This window comes from Tauraco erythrolophus, chromosome 3, assembly GCF_009769465.1.
Source record: "Tauraco erythrolophus isolate bTauEry1 chromosome 3, bTauEry1.pri, whole genome shotgun sequence".
Classification (NCBI taxonomy): domain Eukaryota; kingdom Metazoa; phylum Chordata; class Aves; order Musophagiformes; family Musophagidae; genus Tauraco; species Tauraco erythrolophus.
The window spans coordinates 84496327-84517633 of NC_141467.1; the positions used below are offsets into that span (position 1 = coordinate 84496327).

At 40.4% G+C, this 21307-nt stretch overlaps 1 protein-coding gene across 1 annotated transcript in view; it reads left to right on the top strand.

Annotated features, from left to right (window-relative positions):
* Positions 1-2471: 2471 nt before the first annotated feature.
* OXR1 (oxidation resistance 1) overlaps positions 2472-21307 on the top strand; it is a 158803-nt gene continuing 139967 nt past the window's right edge. Inside the window, exons 1-2 of the mRNA XM_086608781.1 lie at positions 2472-2530; positions 9914-10110. Of these exons, the coding sequence (XP_086464907.1) occupies positions 2472-2530; positions 9914-10110 (256 nt within the window). The remainder of the gene's footprint in view (positions 2531-9913; positions 10111-21307) is intronic.

Genomic DNA, 21307 nt, shown 5'->3' on the forward strand with positions numbered 1-21307 from the left:
TTGGTTCAGTCTTGTCATTGACCTGTATTCAATGAGGACAGGTGGGTGCTTCCAAAAACTTCTAGGTAGTAGATATTTTTCTGGTCCTAGCATCTGTGTAATGCGCTCTGCCTCTTTCTTAGAAAAGTGAAACAGCGATAATGGCTTTCACAGTGCAGCCCCATAGCCCCCAGGCCTGGTGGGAAGCAGATAGGGGGGGCACTTTGAACTTTAGTGTGAGAGTGAGTCTGTGACTCTAGGAAGAGGAGGAGAGGCTCTGTTTGGGAAGGAGCATGGCGAAGATTTGGATATATACCTATGAGGTTTGTGTCTTCTGCTGCCCTGGTTTGACTCCCTTCCCCAGATCCATGATCTGGTCACAGAGGGTCAGTCTTTAAACTCTGCAGCATGTCCTAATTTTCAGACTCAAGAGGGAGGCTCTCTTGCTTGCTGCATTTCTTCGCTGGCACTTGTGGCTGCCCAGGAGCCCTGTGGAGCATTGACAGTGGCATGTCATACTGTGACAGGGCAGGCTGCACAGCTGCAGGAGGAAGACCAGAGCAGAAGGTCTGCAGATGCCTGAAGACACTCCAGCTGATGGGCTGTTGCACAAAGAGGTGGCCCTGGCAGGATCTGACTCACTGGTTATTCGTTCTCTTTTCGCTTTTTACAAAATAGCTTTAAAACTCACTGAATTTTCAGTGATGAGATCAGAATGTCTTCTCTCATGTATGTTTTGTGGAATAAGGATAATAATGATGTATAAATCAGTTTTATATTTTGAAAGAAGTCTTTAAGTTGTCTCACTGCGTACATTTCAAGTTGTATGAGCTACTGGGCAAAGCAGAAGAACGTGCAGATTGGCATTTTCATACCTGAGGACAAGCGTATCGTAGAATCATAGAATTCCAGAATGGTCATGCTCGTCAAACCTGAGCCGCGATTGCCTGCGGTGCTGATGCTGATTTGTTGAGGTGGTAGAACTAGAACACACAAATCTGTGGTACCGTAAGAGCATTGTAACTTCCAACCTTCTCTTCCTCTTCAACCTCTGTCTCTTTGAGAAGTTAAAGGCCCTTTTGCTTCCAAATTTGACTACATAATTGTATGCATATTATGACTGCATATACTGTAGCAATCTCGGGAACGCGAAGTGCCCAGGTATATTGCAGCTGACTTGTAAACAGCTCGGAAAACAGTCAAGCCTAGGATTGCAATCAGAAATGTAAATGCAATTGCCTAAATTAAAGGCTATGGATAAACCAGCTTTGTTGATGTATGAATTACTTGCAGTTAGCACAGAAAATAATTGATATTATGACAAGTTAATTATATGGAAAAATGCTATGAGTTTATATGGCTTCACTGTAGGTGTGGTATTCCATATGTCTCAGGGTATGCCATCTAGCTCCTGCATCACTGGCTACAGCTGCCTTTGGAAACTCTGAATTCAGTGTTTGAGAGAGAGAAGGTGGTAATATAGGATGTGGTTCTTCCTAATATAGGATATGTGAAAATCTCACAGTAATTTTCAGGGGAATAGGATCTGGGTGCTGGTTGCATAGCCTATAATAAGGAGATTTCAGAAATAGCTCTATCTAATCAGGTGAAGTAAAGACCTTCCTTAGTGATACAACCTTAAAATAGATCAGACAATTTGAATCCATCCTTACAAATAAGGTTGCATTAAATATAATGCTACAGCATTAATGAGACAAATATGAATGAAACAGAAATTATCATCAATTTGAAACCATTATGCAACATTTTTCCGTGCCGAATATGATGGAGCTGGAAATTTCAAGACCCAGGCAAATTGTACTAAAGTAGATTTGCATAAAGCATTGGAAGAGCTTTTGTGAAAATGGAACTGGTGGGAGTTATTTAAATAACAGCGTAGCAGCTATTAACAAAATAGCAAGATTCAAAATAGTAATTTACTTTTCACATCTCTTCTAAAACATGTCCAGAATCATGATAACTGTCAGCAAATAGTACAGTATGGCAACCCACCCTCTCAAAATCCTGAAAGAAAAGATCAAGAAATTCTCATCCAGCCTACTTGCAGAACATATTACTTCCACCACATAAACCATCTGTAAGATATTATACAGTCATGGTGAAGCCATATGACCTTGAGCTCTTAACCCTTCTGAAAGCTTAGGCAGGAAGAAAAGAATGAATTGTACATGCTGTGACTATCTGAGTTACGTTATGTATTTAGCGTGACCGCTGCCATCTTCCTCTCCATCATCATCATCTTCACCTCTCTCCCCACTTCTGCCATGCCTCATCCTCCTGCGAATGTACATCTCCAGGCCCATCTGTGGTGTGTAGAGCGCTTTGACTCCTTTGCCCGCAGACTCACTAACGCTTCTCTCCCAGGCAGTGAGAATGCCTTGTCACACTTGAACCACAAGTGGATTCTGGATTCTCCCGCTTGGAGTTCATGGATGTAACCTGGCAGCAACCAATCTGTATGTCTTCTGTAAATGGTCCTCCAAGGGTTTACCTGTAGCAGTGCTGTCATGCTCCCAGGAATAATCACAAGGTTTGTGTTCATTTTTGTAAGTCTTTATTCTGTGATGTGCCCTTGAAACACGTGAGGCACCAGTGTTGTCTATAGAGCTTTGTTAAGAGGGTGAGGGTTGCCTATTCCACACATCACAAAACCGATTTTCAATCAGTTAGATACTTTTTGTCTTTTCCCAAGAAGCCTAGTGGAAACTTCTGGTTCGGCATTGTCTTTTCTGACAGAAGGAGGGATGGTGGCAGTTTTCCTGCATGTGCTGGGACCACTTCTATAAGGAGGATTGGGAAGTGGAGAGAGGGTGGGTTTGGTTTGCTTTCTGGTACTCTGATGATTGACAACTGTTGTGTCTTTAATTTGCACGGTGGTTTTCAGTAGTGTGCGTAAAGGAACAAAAAAGTGTGTTATATGCTTGCTCTGCATACTCAAATACATATGCTGGGGGTTATAGAGGAAAATAGGATGTTGAATTATTTTTTTGCACATAGCTCTTGCGCCTGCACCATTTTCTTTCCTGAAGCTAGGCTGAATGTTGCATTGTTGGTATCTTCCTGCCGCTTTGAATTGCTTTTTGAGCTGCGCAGGTGTGAATTCATTCCTAATCCTTTCACAACGCCACTTGTGTGAAGATCATCTTGTTCTTGTTTTCTGCCTTCAAATGATCTCATAAGCTGCTTGCATTGTCAGAAATCTCTGCTGCATGATGCACATGCAAAATAACAGTCCGAAGGGCTTTTCTGTGTTTTGTTTGTTTGTTTGTTTACTGACAGACATTGATTTTAGTGGTGGTCTGTTTTCCTACTGCTTTGTGGTGATTGGTTTTATTTCTCTCTGCAATTCATAATGACCAATTCAGGTTTGAATTGCAAGTGTGTTGCACTCGGTTGTGTGTAGTACTGACGTAGTAGTGGATATTTGGGGATAATAAGAGAGATGGAGCATGCACTGAGTGTCTCTTTTTCCCCTGTGAAACTCCTACACCTTCCAGCAGCTCTGAGTTCAAGGAATTTGTTTGCTGAAGTGCCTGCATGCTTCACGGACCCCAGTGGATGTTTTCCGCCTGACTCGTGTCATTCATTCTTGTGCCGAGCGACGCTCCTAGCCTGCACAATTTTTTCCATCATACAATTACATACTGTTCAAAGAAGTACTTTGTGTTTATTTCAAACTTGCTGCTTGCCTTCATTTGGTGCTTCTTAAATCTCCCACGGTGAAAAGCCATTTGCCACTCCCCTTTCCCATGGCTGATGGCTGTACAGGTCCCTGCGCCGGTCCCTTGCCAGCGGCTCCTTCCCGCACTCTGTTTCGTCTCTCTCCGTGAGGAACCGACGCATCGTCATCATGAGTGTTTTTTGTCTGTATCAGTCTGATCCTGCTGTCTTTGGGAGAGGACAGGTGGTACTCAAGAGCATTAAACAAAAGACCTTCCAGCAGCCCTCTGTGGCGTGGCCTCACGCTGCAAGGCTGCAGAAGGAGCCCCAGGCAGTACATGGAGCCTGACTGCAAGCCACAAGCCTTTCACCTGGTCCCTCTGAATGGTCACAGAGGCCATAAAATGCCAACCATGTGCAAACGCAGATTTGTGTGGCAGCTGGTGGCGATAGTGTGTCCACAGGGGAATAAAGTAACTGGTTTTGGGACTAGTCTGTCCAGATGCTGTGAGGTTAGGTCTTCTGTGGTTGTCAGACCTTTGCAGTGCTGTGTTGAAAACAGAAGAAGCAGCTTACTTTTTTCCAGAATCAGATAAATCCTGGCCGTCAACATTGGTTTAAACGACATTTCTTGCTACAAAGAAATCAAATTCATAACCAGCTCTTCTGGGCATTCAGAACTACTAAATGTGTCTCTGAAGAGTAAGCATCACTCTTCAAATGAATGATTTTGCTTCTCCTGTTAACTGTGTAGTAAAATCTCTGCAATAGTCACAAGGGGCACAGGGTGTTTTTTTGTATTCGGTAGATAGGAATGAGCTAGGCTTTCCTCCAAATCTTTGTTGCAGTAAGAAATTTTTACATAGAAATTCACAAAGATCGAATTGTACAGATTCCCAGCCGCTGGGATGCTTTGTATGCATGTTCGTTTCCACCATAAATGGTTTAAACACTTTTTTTTTCTTTTATTTTGGGCTGGACTGCCAGCCATGCTTGTTTTAGGTGCTTTCAAGATCTGTTTAGAGAATAATGCCTTATGTTTTTTTCCACACTGCTTTACAAAAGTTCAATTTGCAATTATAATATGAAAAAGTGCATTGATTGTATCAGGAACTGAGTTGGTTTGTGATAGTGAATGCCAGGGATAAATCCTAATGCTTAAAATCTATAGCAGACTTCCCAGTGAATTCACTAGCCCAAGGATTTCAGGACTTCCCACATGTATGGACTGCCCAGAGCACTTGGTGATTAATGCCTGGCCACCCGACCACATTTTCTTTTTGAGGGAAATGGCAAGAATCTGTTTAAAGTGACCTGTCCTGGGAGGTGCTGCTGGGGAGCGCAGGGTGCCAGCTGGTCAGGAGGAGGTAAAAGCTGGAGCCATCTGTTAGGCTGTTTCTAAAATGCAGTAAAAAACTTTGCAGTTGTATGTAGAGGATGGAAAGAGAAATAAAGCACAAGTTCAAGAGCTACTCAGTGTATCTACCTACAAGTATGTCATATCACACAGTCTGGAGATGCACATTCCTCCTGGATTAGCTAAATGAGCAAATACTCTGTGATCAGTGACTGACAGGATGCTGACAGGCAGATCTGGGCTTTGTGCCTCTGCCTGGTAGGTTAGGGGCACTGAGGAGTGACTGCATGGAAGGTCTCGGACATCTGGAGTTACTGGGATGTGTGACATCTGTTCTAGGAAAATATATCAAGAGCAAATGGAGTTTTAATGGGTTATTAGCAATAATGCAATTGAATTACACAAATAGGTGTGTGAAATGTGAGTTTGGACATGATTATCTGAAACAGAGGTGCTGCTCATCCATGTTCCAAGCAAACACAGCATTTCCAGATCCAGTCAGCAGCAGCTGAGTAACCCCACCTCTGGCCCTGCTTGAACTTTGACCCAGGATGTGTTGCCTCAATTAATTATCAGTAATTGGGCCTTCACAGTCATTCCGTGTTAGCTTCTCCTCTGAACTTACTGCTTTTGCTGTGACGGTGCCTGTTTTAACACCCAAGTGAGAGCACGACTGCGTTTCACAGAAGCCACCAGTGGCCAGAAGACAACAGCAGTGACCAGCTCAGCATTTCACACCTCCCAATGGCCACAGATTTTCCTTTTTTTTTTTTTTTTTGTTGCGTAGTTTCTCGTCTGCTGGAACTGCTATAATTTAAGGATAGCTGCAGAAAAAAATTTTTGCCTCTTCTACCTCAGATTTCAGTCAAGTTAGAACTTGGTCCTTGCTATCAAATCTGCATGTCCAAGCCTGACTAGTGCAGTGCTGACTTTGACATCCTCGCTGGCGTGCTGGCCGCTGGCTGGCTGCACCAGCGGCATTTTGGGTCACATCAGGCGATACTGCAAGATCTATGTTGCCCATGGTTGACAAGTTAGTTGAAGGTTGCTACAGAATACATGGAGTAGAAGATAAAAAAAGCCTTGCAACAGTATTTCTTGTATCTTTTATTTATTTTTCTACAAGCAGACAGCCTGAAACAAAGCAGGAACCAGGAAAGTGATGCTGAGGCATGTTGAGATTTCTTTCTGTCAGGGAATAAATCTTGTTCCAGCCTGACTGTGCAGCTTTAATATAAAAAAAACCCAAAACAAACACAACTCAAAGCTAGTAATAAAGCAGGGTGCTGGAAAATGGTCAGGCTTACAAAGAATTCCTTCTCTTGGCTTCAAAACATACACAGAACTCAGGCTGTCTTTGCAAGATGTGGTCTAGAGAAGATGCAGTTCAAGGGCTGCAGTGCATTTTCAGACTATTTGCCAGCCATGACTGTATCGATACGCAGTTCAGGTGGGCTGAAGGAAGATGCATCTGAGTAAGTTGCTTGTTTTTGTCAAGTCATTGCTATAAAGTTGTGTCCTTACTTGAACCTGTGTCCTACTCAGCTGACACTGTTATCGCAGAGTCTAAATTAATTCAGACCCTGTATCTTTCTGTCTTTCCTGGCAGCAAAAGCACTGTCACCATGGTCTCTCAAGAACAGTTGGACAATATTATGTCCACTTGCTTGCATTTCATGCTCTTGTTCTTTAATTTTAGTACTCGAGTACCTATGACTCCAGAAGTCTTACATTTAAATTATTCTGGATTGCAAGAGTAGATAACTTTTTGGATATTAATTTGCTATAGGCACTTCAACCGAGTATTGTATTAATCATAAGTCACCTGAAAAAGGCCATGTGGCATTTTTACTACTCAGATGACAGGTATTATCCCTTTATTCTTATGTGATTCTAGAAGAATAGACACAGTATATTTGTAATAACAATCTGGTATTCCCCACAGTGAAGCAAGCTATTTTATTAGCTACCTCCACACTGTAATTCACAGCTTTATTAATTGAACTGTCCTTCAGACAACCTTGGTGGTGAAGAATGTGTTCATAACATAATTGAGAATATAAATCATAATGGTATTTTTCAATTTGTACCATTTATTTCAACTCACCTGCTGTCTGTCTTGCTCTGGGGCAGAGCACAGAAATGCTTAATGCAGGACATATGTACGCTTGTTGATCCTTAGCCCTCACATGCCTTGGTTTGGGATTATGGAGGTACTGAACACTTTTTAGCTTCTTTGCCCACAACTGTTTTGCCCAACATAGAAGCAAGATGGTGTAATCACCGTGGAAGCTTTGGTCTGAGGTAGAGCATTAATTCTTGAAAATTAGTGGTTTGCTTCCCAAAAGTTATCCTTTAAATCTTCAAAGATTTCAAGTGGTAAGGAATTATAGTGACTTTTTATACGACCTGAAATATGGCATATTCAACAACATAGCAAAATTTAACATCATAGTGGAACACCATTTCATTGTTAATGAGTCAATGAAATATTCCAGCCTTCATTTTAGGTAAATACATTTGACCTGCTGTAGGTTTAAAGGTAGAACTTCTCAAAACAAGGTCTCAGTTTCTGGAGGATCATTTCAAACAACAGAGCTTTCTTTTCTTCTCACACAGTGTTTACTCAGAGAGAATGCCCTGCCCAGTCTTACTTTGATTTCTATATGTATCAGTGCTCATAGAAGTATTCAGTTATTTCATCTCAATCTGTTCGGGATGATGTCCCCACTGACTCCACATATGGGACCATCGACCAAGATCTTCAAAGTAAGGACAGTTTTATCACAGTGACAAGTTGTTCTTCCTGTATCTATAGGGCTCTTTGAAAAGCAGGAGCTAATTTAAGCAGCTGGTGTACATGGAGTAGTGTTCTTGTTCATTGTTTCTCATGACACTCTTACAAGTCATTAAAATAAGCTGTGGTGGCTATTGTTTGCTAAAATGAACACAATGCAGAATCAAACCAGAGCCCATCAAGGCAGGATGCTGCCTATATCAGAAGTTAGATGAGTTCAGGAGTAAAGAGAAACCAAGAAAAATAACTCCTAGAGCTAAAAAAGGTGCATCATCTGACTCGGGAAACCCGTAAACCAGAGTTTACTGGAAACTGGAAGGATATCCTCGGGGAGGTAGCACTGTGCACCTGCCTGTACCCTTTCCATTGAGGGAGTTGTTAGAGACAAGACACTTGTCTAGATGAACATCTGCTTTGACCCGTTGCAACCTTTCTTATATGTAGGAGGGATAAAGGTCTCTGTCATCCTGAACTGTTTGTGCAGAGGCATTGGAGCTGGGGAGCGTTGCTTCAAATGCAAGACACCTTGAACCAGTCTAAGGAAAAGGTTATAGTGGAAGTAGTTTTTCTCATAGAGAAAGTAGCTTCATAGAGAAGTTAATTTCTGTCTGCTAACTTTCTAACTGCTAGTCCTTTCCCTGGACTAACAATACTCCATATGAGTATAGCAACTTCGTCTTCATAGTGTCATTCATAAAATTCTACGTACACTTTAATATATCCTCCAGAGCTTGATCATGACCTGAAGATTTTCCAGTCTACTAATAGAAGTAATTATTATTACAATTTTAATCAGTTAATCTCTTAAACTAGCAGATTCCATTCTCAGTGCAGGAATCCATGCTGCTTAATTGCAACCAATACATAGAGAAAATATTTTAAAAATAAGGAAGCACAGAGTTAAGAGCTAGGCTGCTTAGCATTAAGTCATTACCCTAATAGAATTATCCTTTGGCATTACAGAACTTTATCATTTTACTTCACTTGCTTCAAAATTTCAGAATTATCATCTCAAATCAGTATCTCACTGCAATGCCATAAACCTCTTTTATTTCCAGAATCAAATCCTGTGGTCAACTATATACATTCATAAAGACTTAATTTAAAGAAAAGTGGTGACAACTTCCAATGTGAATGTAGTGAGCTTCATCATAACAGAACATTTGTCTCTATTCAGTAACTCTAGTAGCATAATAAACTCTATTTTATGTTGCTAGAGATAGAGGACATGCCAGAACTGCGGTGATCCAGTGGTGGGAGTGGACTCACCACTACTCTGAAGTAGGATTTGAGAGTTTTTCCCACAGAACTCTGATAAAATTACTAGATTTGGGAAGGAGTAGAGAGTGTTGATGTCATTTGCTTGGACTTTAGCAAGGCTTTTGACACTGTCTCTCACAATATACTTGTGAGAGTTACAATGTTATGTCTGGATGCGTGGACAGCTAGATGGGAAAAAAACTGGCTGATGGTCGGCCTCAGAGGATAGCGGTTAATAAGTTGTACGCTATCTTGATGGCAGTAACGAGTTGCATAACACTGATTTCTTCTGCAGGGCAGAGAATTTCTTTTCCTCTGTCCACTGCTGTTGCAGTGGACAAGATGGTACCTGGGGTTAGCGGGATTCTTCAGTTCCGGCGAGAAACACCACTTTGAAACTATGGCAGAATGAGAAATGCAGTTGTAGCATTGTGTCTGAATTCAGAAGATCATTAAGTCAGCCACTTCAGCCACTTTGTGCAAAAGATTTAATTTCTGTTTACATCCCTCATGTATGGAAACTTAAGCCAGGCAACTTAATGATAGGATAATTGTTGGCAGCTCATCTTCTCTGAAATAGATTGGGGACTGATCCTTCAAGCAGCTCAGTGAGCTGATCTGAGGGCAGTTTACCATTTGTAGCTACAAGTGAGTTGCAAGTCCTATAACTAATGTAGTAGCAGCTAAAAGGGGAAATTGATACAGGGACTAATTTATCATTGCTGTTCTGCTGCGACATGCATGAGATGTTGCACAACAAATATATTACTGTTATTCTATACATCGTCTAGGCATAGAATGATGATTAATAATACCTTACTGCCTTAAATTGCCTTTAGATTAAAGAAGAAGTCCCAGTCAGTGGATATTAGTGGGCCAGGATGCAACCCAGTGGCAGCTGAAGCGCAGACACCTCAGCCCAGTAAATCTTTACTTGCCACTAAGACAGCTGCTTCTGAGGAGGAACAGAATAACACCGCAAACACCCAAAGGCGCAATCCACGGAGGAGTGAGTTGAAGAGATATTACACCATTGGTGAGTTTTCTTTCAAAGGAAAAATCAAATATACTTATTAAAAAGGCAAGGTCTTCCTGTTTATTTGTGGTTTATTTCTTTTGGCTAATTGCAGTTGGCTGCAAAGATTACAAATGTCCACAGCGAGCATTAAAATGTTGTTATCTTAATGCTGATGTCAAACTACCCTGAAGAATTAACCTGCTTTATTTACCTTACACCGTTTACAAGAATTCTTTCTTCTGCCTTTTTTTCTTCTTAAGAACCAGTATTGAAGAAAGCATAAAAGCAATTTTGGGAGGAAGGATATAGGAAGAACGTAATTGCCTTTGACAATGGATTGCATCAGAGTTGGCAGAGATTGTTTAGGAGACTCCTGGTTAGAAAGGATTTCCAGTCTGGAGACAGAGAAGGCCTGCTGAGTGTGATGGATTATTTAGGGGGGGTTCTGGATATATTTCCCTGAATATTTTGATTTTCTGAGTATTCTTCTGGGATTTCAGCATCTCCATGATTATTATAAAACCATCTTAGACACCCTAGAAGATGCTTCATAACTTGCTTCCCCATAAATCATTTTGGGACTGGGCTGGACTGATTCCTTTGGCAACATTTTGCTTCTCACCTGATTAACACAGAGTGGAGAGTGGCCTTATAGTGTTTGTACCGGGTTCATTACCACTTTAGAGGCAGATGTGCTAATGGGAGTGGTGCAAACAAGAGGGATGAATGCTAATGCTATGCTTTGAAGAGACAAAATGTCAGTAGATTTAAGAAAAAGAAGTTATATATTTTAATTGTGGATTTGTGAGCTGTTGAATTATTGCAGTATGATGTGATCGCTCTTCTGTTCCAAAGTAACTATTTGTGTGTCTTTAACTTTAGTCTAAAAGGTAAAGAAAAAGGTGTTGCCTTTAACGTCTTGCATGGTTTTAAGTCTAAACCCTTGAAGTTGGCTGTCATCGTAAGTAATGTTGTTTTAAAAGAAGGAAAATGTGTTACCAATCTACATGTTTTAATAATGAAGGCTGTAGTTTATGTGGTGATTGTATGTGTTTGCATTTTTTGATGCCTTGCATTCAAAATGGGCTGCCCAGCTGCCTGCTGAAAGCTCACAGAAGTTTCAATTATCACTCAATCCTGTCTACCTCAAAATAAAGAAAAATGAGGCAAAATGAAGGCATTGATGGGTTCATTAGCATCTTGGACAATAGGTCTTAAATTTTACTTTAAAAATCTCAAATTGGATAATCCTTCTTTAAAGACGATTCTGTCTTCTCGTGTGTGAGAATAACACCCTGAAAACAAATATCTTATACTTAAGTATAGAATCATAGAATCATAGAATCGTTAGGGCTGGAAGGGACCTTATACTTAAGTATAAGTATATAGTTAGAAGCCGTATAGAACATGAGCCGGCAATGTGCGCTGGCAGCCCAGAAAGCCAACTGTGTTCTGGGCTGTATCAAAAGGAGCGTGGCCAGCAGGTCGAGGGAAGTGATTCTGCCCCTCTACTCTGCTCTCGTGAGACCCCACCTGGAATACTGCATTCAGCTCTGGAGTCCCCAACACAAGAAGGACATGGAGCTACTGGAATGAGTCCAGAGGAGGGCCACGAAGATGATCAGAGGGCTGGAGCACCTCTGCTATGAAGACAGGCTGAGAGAGTTGGGGCTGTTCAGCCTGGAGAAGAGAAGGCTCCGGGGTGATCTTATTGCAGCTTTCCAGTACCTAAAGGGGGCCTACAGGAAAGCTGGAGAGGGACTTTTTACAAGGGCGTGTAGTGATTGGACAAGGGGCAACGGATTTAAACTGAAAGAGAGCAGATTTAGGTTAGATATAAGAAAGAAATTCTTTACATTGAGGGTGGTGAGGTACTGGAACAGGTTGCCCAGAGAAGTTGTGGATGCCCCATCCCTGGCAGTGTTCAAGGCCAGGTTGAATGAGGCTTTGGGCAACCTGGTGTAGTGGAGGATTTCCCTGCCCATGGCAGGGGCATTGGAACTAGATGATCTTTGAGGTCCCTTCCAACCCTAACCATTCTATGATTCTATGATTCTAAGTATAGAAATGTTTTCTGACAAAGCTTAATTAAATCAGTGCACTTGAATGGCTTTTTACTTTAGAAGATGTTCTCTAAGAAATATTGCTCTATGTCCTCCTTCCTCCAAATAATCTTAAAGAAATATTAAAGATATGCCAAGATTGCTTGATACTTAGAGCAGAGCATGGAATGGGGGAGTTTTGCATAATCATAAAAAAGAAAGTAGAAACTCACCACATGGTCAAAATGAGTTCTTAATCTAACTCAGGATTAAAAAATATATTGGTAAATTGACCATAGTTCGATGTTCTTCTGTGATCACCCAAAACAGAGCCTGTGTATGGAAGCACAGAGTCAGGTTTGCATTTATCTCCTTGTTAAATTTGTCTTACCTGAATTTTCTCTTTACTAAATCCTTATAATGTGAACTCCCTAAATGTTAGTAACCTAAATGTGCTTCTAGTGGTCATAAGGTCTGAGCGTTAGTTGCTCAGGATCTAACCTCAGTACTGGAATAGCAAAATGTTGTTCAGGCATTTGATTAATTTGTTTGAATATTGTGCAGCATTTGATTTGACAGACTGGTCAACACTAGATCAGAACAGCCAAAGCTTTGTCTTGCCGAGTCTTGACAGTCTTCAGGGGTGGAGATACTCCCCCAGCACACTCTACAGCCTCTCTGCTTATCGTGCTGGAACATGGACAGCATGTCCATGGAGAACAGCATTCATGGGCAACTTGCCCATAAACAGATGCTAACATTTGTGAACAACAGTTGTAGACCCTGGGGAAATACGAGGCGAACAGACCACAGAAAGTGGCCAAGCTTACATGTTTTTCTTAAATATCATCTTAAATATCATCTTTGTACAGAATACTGGGTGAGGTGGCCTGGCTGGACTGACCCAGTATGGGAGACATATTGGTTTTATGTTCTTATGCATACAGCCTTCTTTATGACTTGTCTAAATCGCAAGTTGCTAGAGCCAGTATTGCTGCATACTACATAATGTTTGAATTTTGCTGACAGGCAAATTGAAGAAACGAGTTTCTCTGTATCTTCACAAATGTTTAACAGCACACGTTCCTGAATATTGTGAAAACAATAGATTTAATCTTGGGCAGCACAGTACTGGTACCAGATGAACATGTTTACTATACTGGCTGAATTGTTCTGATATTGAGTCTGTGGCTTTGGTAACCTTTTTGGAGAGAAACAGTAATTATCTTAGATCTCCCATCATCTTCAGAATACTTTAACTTATGACCTATATCAACCCCTTGATTTAAAAGTCATTTTCTATGACTTGTCTCAAAAATTATTTCTAATAGTCAAGTCTAATCAAATAGTTTGTTATTTTCTTAGGATGAATGTACTGCCACACCTGCAATGGGCTGGGACTCTAAAATAGAAAAATACCAGATTGTAGTGATTGGCTGCTAAGTAGCTTAAACAAGCACATTAGACCTGTTGCTGACCTAATACAATTACACAGGGGTTTACCTTGTTTGGCCCTTGTTTGCATGTTGTTCTCTACTAAAAGCAATCTGTGTCCAAGATTGAGCCACATGAACTAATCATTACTGTGATAGATGGATTAAGAAAATGTGTTGGAAAACTAATGCTCTCAGCTGGCTTTGCTTTTTTTCATTTTAAAATTAGTATTCTGTTACATTAACCTCAGACCAAATTGGCAAATGACAATGTTTATGGTAGTGACTAATGGAGCTTGAGCAAGCTAATGCCAATTGTGTTTTGTGCTGCTCTCATTTTCCTTAACGACTTATTTTCAGTAATTATCATGATTTTCAAAGTAGTTTATGAGAACTGAGTTAAAATCTGGTTAGATAAAAGAAATATGATATCTATATTTAGACATGTACCTATATACAATTTATATGTTTTAAAATGTAAATGTCAGCATCACATTGCCTATTAAAACTTTTCTTTAAGGCCTAGCTGGGTTTGTTAATGGCTGCCCATGGTATTTAATAGCCATGCAGAACGAAGAAATGCGTAACCAGCTTTACCTTATCAACTCATGGAAACAGTAAAATCAAAATGATTTTTAAAATATGGGTTTTTTATTTGGCTATGCAGAAAGCACTTCAGAGATCTTTATATAAATCTCACCCTGCTTTGCAGACCCAAAGACACGTGGGCATTTACCTTGCACCCACATGCTTTGCAGAAAAAAACGTAGCAGCTCCTGTGTGCTGGCAGCTATTGTGAGCAGATACAGGCAATTGCCTAAGAGACTATGTTCCTACATACTCTGTAGCATCAGAATATTTTTATAATTTTTCGTGTCACCTTATGTGTGCACAGATTTACCTCAGACCTTTCGAAGTTGAATTTGTAATGAGGAAGGAGAATCCTGATAATTCCAAGAGATTTTAAAATTTCATCAGCACTATTCCTACTTTGGAGAGATATCAACAAGACACTTACTTTGCATTTCATCTTTCCCTCAGACTGCATCTCAGATGCCTCCCAAACTTAATGAGTGCACTTTCACTTTTTAAAAGTGGGGAAAAAGTAGGTAAAGAGAGAGAACTGAGAGGAATAGGCAACAGGGAACAAGTTGTGTGCTCTGATGAAATGAAACAGAAAATGGAGAGTCAGTGAGGGGGAGAAATAACTCTTCCATATGGCAGGCTCAGCAGGCAGGAAGGCTCCTGCACCTCCAGTGCTGAACTGGTGTGAAGAAATTGAGTGGGAACTCCTAGATTAATAAAGCAAGTGTAGGAAAAACAGTCTGCATGGTGGGTTGGATGAAATTTTTTGGAGAACTCTAGAAACAGCACCCAAGACACTTAAAAATAAAAACCTAAAATTAGGCTTTTTAGATGCTTCAGGCACTTATAAATTCAGGCCACTTATTTCTGAAGTGCTTATTGTTGAGAAACTCCCTCGAAAGAGAAAAAGAAGGTATCTGGGTCTTCAACACTCTAAAAAGTGGGCTGGGAAATTATACAATGGAGAATTGTATGGGTAACATAAATTCAAAGCGGTAAGGCTGCATCAGCTTAATGCTGTGTCCAGGCTACGACTAACTCTTCTTAGCTGGCTTGTAGTTAGCCCAGGTGCAGAATCACAGCTGTGTTGCTTGTAGGACCCAGCTGAAGGGTTGTAGGACTGTACTTCGTGGTATGATGCCTCAGGCTATATGCTTAGCAATTTGTTAAGGTGACTGAAGTAGCTAATGCTGTTACCCTATAAAGACATGCTCTTGAGGTGTAAAGCCTGGTGTATAGTGCTTAGATTCCTCGAACAGAGTATACTCAGTAGACTATCTAGCAAGTAGCCCTGGTTTTGTAGATGTAAAAGGCCTTATTTTGTTCTATTTGCCATTAAAATAAAACTGCAGCACTAGTATAGAGTAAATACATTATTTAAAAATAAGATCTTAGGATCATAGAATGGTTTGGGTTGGAAGGGACCTTGAAGATCATCTAGTTCCAATGCCCCTGCCGTAGGCAGAGACACCTTCCCCTAGATCAGGTTGCTCAAAGCCTCATCCAGCCTGACCTTGAACACCTCCGGGGAGGGGGCATCCACAACTTCTCTGGGCAACCTGTTCCAGTGTTTCACCACCCTCATTGTAAAAAATTTCTTCCTTAGATCTAATCTAAATCTCCCCTCTTTCAGTTTAAATCCATTTCCCCTTGTCCTATCACTACATGTCCTTGCCAAAAGTCCGTCTTCAGCTTTCTTGTAATCCCCCTTTAGGTACTGGAAGACTACTATAAGGTCTCCCTGGAGCCTTCTCTTCTCCAAGATGGTTGCCTAAAAATATTTTCCTGATTTTGTGACTCAGGCAAAAGAAATCATGAAGCAGGATAGCAGTTCACACTAGAAAATGTTGTTAGAGTACAGTGTTGGTGGGGAGAGGAGGAATGCAGCAATTTTTATTGTATCTTCTAGTATCTTATTACCTTCATGCAGATGTTACTGTACAGGCTTCTGCTAGCACATCTTATTTCATTCAAAAGACAACTGTCAGCCATCTCAGGAGGCATCTTTTCTTGGTATAGTCTCTATCCTCAGTGGAAGGTATTGCTGCTGCAGCTACACACAGTAGTTTAGACAGAATGTATGAGTATGTATGTACGTACATAATATACAGCATGAGGACACTTAGAAAATACTGATTGCCAAAGTTCCTTTCACTGCAGTGGTTTCATTTTTTAAAAGTCCATTTCATATTGCACTTGTAAAAAGAAATAGGAACAAACCCTTTTCTTCTCCAGTCTCTCTTGCAAATGAGGTCAGCAGAAATCTTAACAGAGAAAATATTTTCTGCTAGTTTGACCTGGCCATATTAGTACTCTACACTTGCATATTCTTTCAATATCAACATGTTAGCTATTCAGACCAGTGGAATTAACTGATATAAAATCCGTGTGAACAAAACTTTTTGGGATAAGCAACTCTGAATAAATACATATTAATTGACTAAGTTTGCAAAACAAATGTCTACTAGCTAATGCCAAAGTGATAAATAGGAAAAGACAGACTTTCTTATTGGCTTGTCATCTTGTTTGTAGGAGAGAAAGTTTCAGTGGGTAGTCATTTTAAATTTAGTTGGGATTAGTTTAGTCACTACTAATAATTTAGTACTTCAAAATATATTATTGTGAAAAGAAGATGGATCCTCAAAAGAATTTATTGCATATAAGTGTAAGTAGTGACTGCTCACAAGAATTATTATCAATGCACAAAACAGTATAAGAGAGTGTTTAGTAATAGAGAGTATGGTAGAGAAGATTTTATGGGAAAACCTGTAAGAAAATCTTTTTTTCAAGTGATTAATAAATCTTAGTCTGTTCCTGTTGTTATGAAGGGAGAACTAAATGAAAACTGATGAGCTACTATTTAGTGGATATAACTATACCTAACCCTTGTCCTATATGCTTTCAATTGAGTCCATTTAAGTCATGATCTTTACAATTATTTGGAAGCATAAATAAATATCATATTATTTGCATCTGCAGGAGTTTCAGTTTCTTTCTGTTTACATACTTTCCAACTGCTTCCATAAAATTATTACGTGCTTTAAAATACGTCAGAGCTACCAGATTGAACGTGAATTCATCCACATGTATTACTAAATTTATATTGTGTCACACTGTCTGCTAATGTGAAATTGTTATGCGAGACTAACGTCACTTTGAGTGTGGTTATTTTGTTTGTCAGAGATCTCTTTTCCTGATGGAGCTTCGTCACTGATGGATCAGCTTAGCTGTTTTAGAGAGCTGATGTGAGAGCGCCATAGACAACTGGTCAGACGTCACAGTGAATCTGCTATTGGACTCAAAACTGGAAAAGGAGAACATCATTGCACCTGAAAATACATGTTTATTTACAATCAAGCTGAGAATCTTACGGGGTTTATCTCATGGGACTACTTGCTATTGTAGTCACCGAATAAAAACAAAGCTGGGGGGCTTCCTCTTGCCTTCTCCTCAAAAATAAGCATCAACCTTATTTGAAGGGCAGACTTTCTTTTTTAGTGCTCAAATCCCTTCCTGCTGTGAGAGATTTTATTTGGGGTGCTCTAGAAATACCATATTCCTTTTAGGGGACATGATCTGGTAATAATTGACGTATTTACTGTAGAGAGGTTTTCCTGTGCAGAATGCTCCACTTTCTTTCCAAACATGTCTTTGAAAGGTTCTGCTTATCATTTAGCAATTGAATTTATTTGCTTCTCCTCTTCTGCAGAATTGAATGTGGTTCTTTTCTATAGTAGCTCCCGAATGCCCATTTTTTCTCCTATTTGCACAATTACCTTTCTTGTTTGTTGGCAATAGTAGCAAAGCATGAAACACAGGTAGGTATATTAGAAGTTGTTGGATAAGTGGTGGAGTTTGGTGCAGTAGATGCTGTTAATTTGGGCTGTGTCCTCTCCCTTTTAGAGGAGGACAGATGGGAGCTGAAGCTGCCAACTCTCTCTCAAAGGATCCAGATGCTGTTCTCACACATTTGCAGAGTCTGACTCTGTCCTATTCTATGCACTTTCAATTTCCTTGCTGAACACTCACTGCTTTTTGAGGAACATCATTCTTACTGCTTCCTTTCAAATATGATCTCAGAAACTTTCAGAGGAGGAGGCCACAATCCTAACACCTCGTTACCTGTTTGTGAATGAGAAGGAAAAGGAAATAATTTGTGGAATGTGTGGATAATAAGGGAAGTGGCTTTCATAGCAACAGTAACTATGCAAAATTCTTACTTGTTCACCTTTCATGAAGATTTTTATTACTGATTCAGATCACATAGCTACTCTAGATGAGCAAGCAAGCATTTGTTCATGTCTTTGTTTTTCTCTTTTTCAGAATTTAAAACTTGGAGCCATTAAAAGCCAGTTTTTAGTGTTGTATTCTTTTGTCCTTTACAGATACTCTGTGTATCCTTTGAATATAAATGAGTTCTGAGCTATAGAGACAGCCTTCACCAGAAGAGTGGTGCTCATTAATATCCTTTCATCTCAGCATGCCCCTTTTCTTAGCATCTTGGTTTTGATTTTAATCATATAGATTACTATCATATCATCTGCTGAGTCATTTTGGGCAAGAAGTATTTCAGGATTTTATGAGTTCCCTGCTTTACATCATGACAAAGCTGAAATCTTCTACAGTTCTATAGGCAAACTACTCAACTCGCAAGATCATCTAACAGTATGTACACTTGGAATACTAAAATTTGAATCTCTGGGGGAGAAAAAAAGAGAAACTCATTTAAGCAGTCAACTCGAGGCTGATAGTGCATCACCTTCAGTCTGTCTCTCATTGGAGGTCTTCTGTATAAGGGGAAAAATGACTGGAAAAAATGACATGATATCGTACACCTCAAATGTGTGTCGAGCACCATTCTTTTGAGTCTTCCTTCTAACAGTAAAAGAACAAACAAGGAAAACGTGGCTTGACTGCTGAAATAGCTGGGTGATTTAGTGATAGCAGATGCAGATAAGGCTGAGGCTTTTCAGCCCGGAGACAGGATTCAGGAAGGACAATAATTACTGGTAGTGGGAATGGGCTAAGTCGGGGATCTCTCAAGAAAAATCTTGATCCATAAATGTTCTTGGGACCCGATGGGATACATACGATGAATGCTGAAGGAGCTGGCTGAAGTCATTGTGAGGCTGCTCTCTATCTAATCTTTGAAAGGTCACAGAAATCATGGGAGACCCATGATGGCTGGAAAAAGGCAAATGCTGCACCCCTTTTCATAAAGGGCAAGAAAGATTATCCAGGGAACTATAGGTTATTCAGCCTCACTTTTAGTCCCTAAGACTTTTTGAACAAGTGAGGGAGAAGGTCATTTGGAATAGCCAGTTTGGCTTTACCATGAGTAAATCATGCTTTTTGAACCTTATTGCCTTCTGGGATTAAATGATCTGTGGATGAACGGAGACTGGTAGATACCATCAACCATTACTTTAGCAAATCAAATGTTTTGTCATGGTCATTGTCTTCTAGAGCATCCCTGTGTTCATTTTGGGGCATGATGGCCTGGGTGGTTGGACTACTTGATGGCTGGAAAAACTCAAAAGGCAGTAGTCACAGGGACACTGTGCAGAGAGGCTGAGGGAGCTGGAGAAGGGATAGATTCAGGGGGACCTTACAGCAGCTTGCCACTATCTGCAAGGAGGCTATCAAGAAGGTATCTGGTAGTCTGCTCTTTGCAGTGATGTGTGGCAGGATGATGGGAGACAGTTGGCTTCAATTGAAATATAAGAGGTTTAGACTTGATATAAGGAAAAACTTTTTCCCATGGGGAAAGTCAAGGAATGCATCAGAATGTACAGAGGAGTTGTGCAGTCTCTATCCTTTGAAGTTTGCAAGACCCAACAGGTTAAAGCCCTGAACAACACGGTCTGATTTCATAGGTGACTGTGCTTTGAGCAGGTGATAAGACTTCAGACATCATGAGGTCCTTCCCAGCCCGGTTCAAATTTGAGGAAGTGAGTTTTACTGCACGGGCAGAGGGCTGTCCCTAGCTTAACTGCTTTCATTGGCAGTGAACTCTCTCCTCAGCCACTTACAAGAGCCCAAATTTTGCAGTCTTCATCATGGACTGCTAGGCTACATTGATTTTCAGTTATTTTATCTGGTAAACTTCTCTATGAGAAGAGGGAATATTATCACACCAAAGTACCTGTTGTGATTATTTGTGTTTTATTCATTCTGAAGTCAAATGTGAGGTTTCCAAACAGTTTGATAATTCTATACAGCTGAAAAAGGCACTAAAACTGATCATAAAAAATGTGATTTATTTTTTTAAATTTAAAAGAAAAAGTTGAAAGTAGCTGAATTTGTTATCTGTTCTTCTGATCCCTACTCTTCTTTTTTTAAAAAAATGGAATATTTAAAACTTCTTAAAATATCACAGAAGGCCTGGTAGTGCAAGGGGAGTCTGATATTTCTGTTTTAGGGATTGTTTCTGGTTCTGTGTAAGTATTACGAAAGCTAGTATTTTGGGATGTTAATCAGAGACTTGAGTTTATTGATGGTGTCAAATGTCTTGTGTCCTTTAACTTTCTTTAAATACATGAAAGCCTGCAGGGCTGGAGGGTGGGGATGGAAAAGGCATTTTGGAAAGAACCCAAGCACAAATACTGCAGTTAATCTCAGTTTAGAGAGTGATTTCCTTTCTCTCTGAAGCTATCATTGAGATGGTGAAGCCACCAAGTTTCCTCTGTACAATGTATGCGTGAGCACGAAATCTGAGACCACAGTCTGGTATTACCTATTCTAGAATAACTACACTAAAGCAGAAGTTGGTTTGGAATACAGTGACAGAGTGGCCAAATCCAGCTGGTGCTGTGAATGGGTAACACCGGACAACCTCCAACCCTACGCAACCCTCGGTGCAGGAGGCATGACCAGTCTCTGTCACCATGAAGAATGTTTCGAATGCTGCGGTTGTGCTGAGGCAAGGTGTCCTGCTCTGATGGGGTGGGACTATCTCCCTCCCCTACACACAGATTTGACTTCAGAATGAATAAAACACAAATTCAAACCATTCTTGCTGTACTAGGACAGACCCTACCCACTGTTTAGTATTTCTGGGTCTTGATCATGAGGGGCTACTAAATATCTCACAGCATATACTGGGCTCCTAACAAGCTGTTTGAAAATCTTCCTCTTCTGCTGCCATCTTTTTTT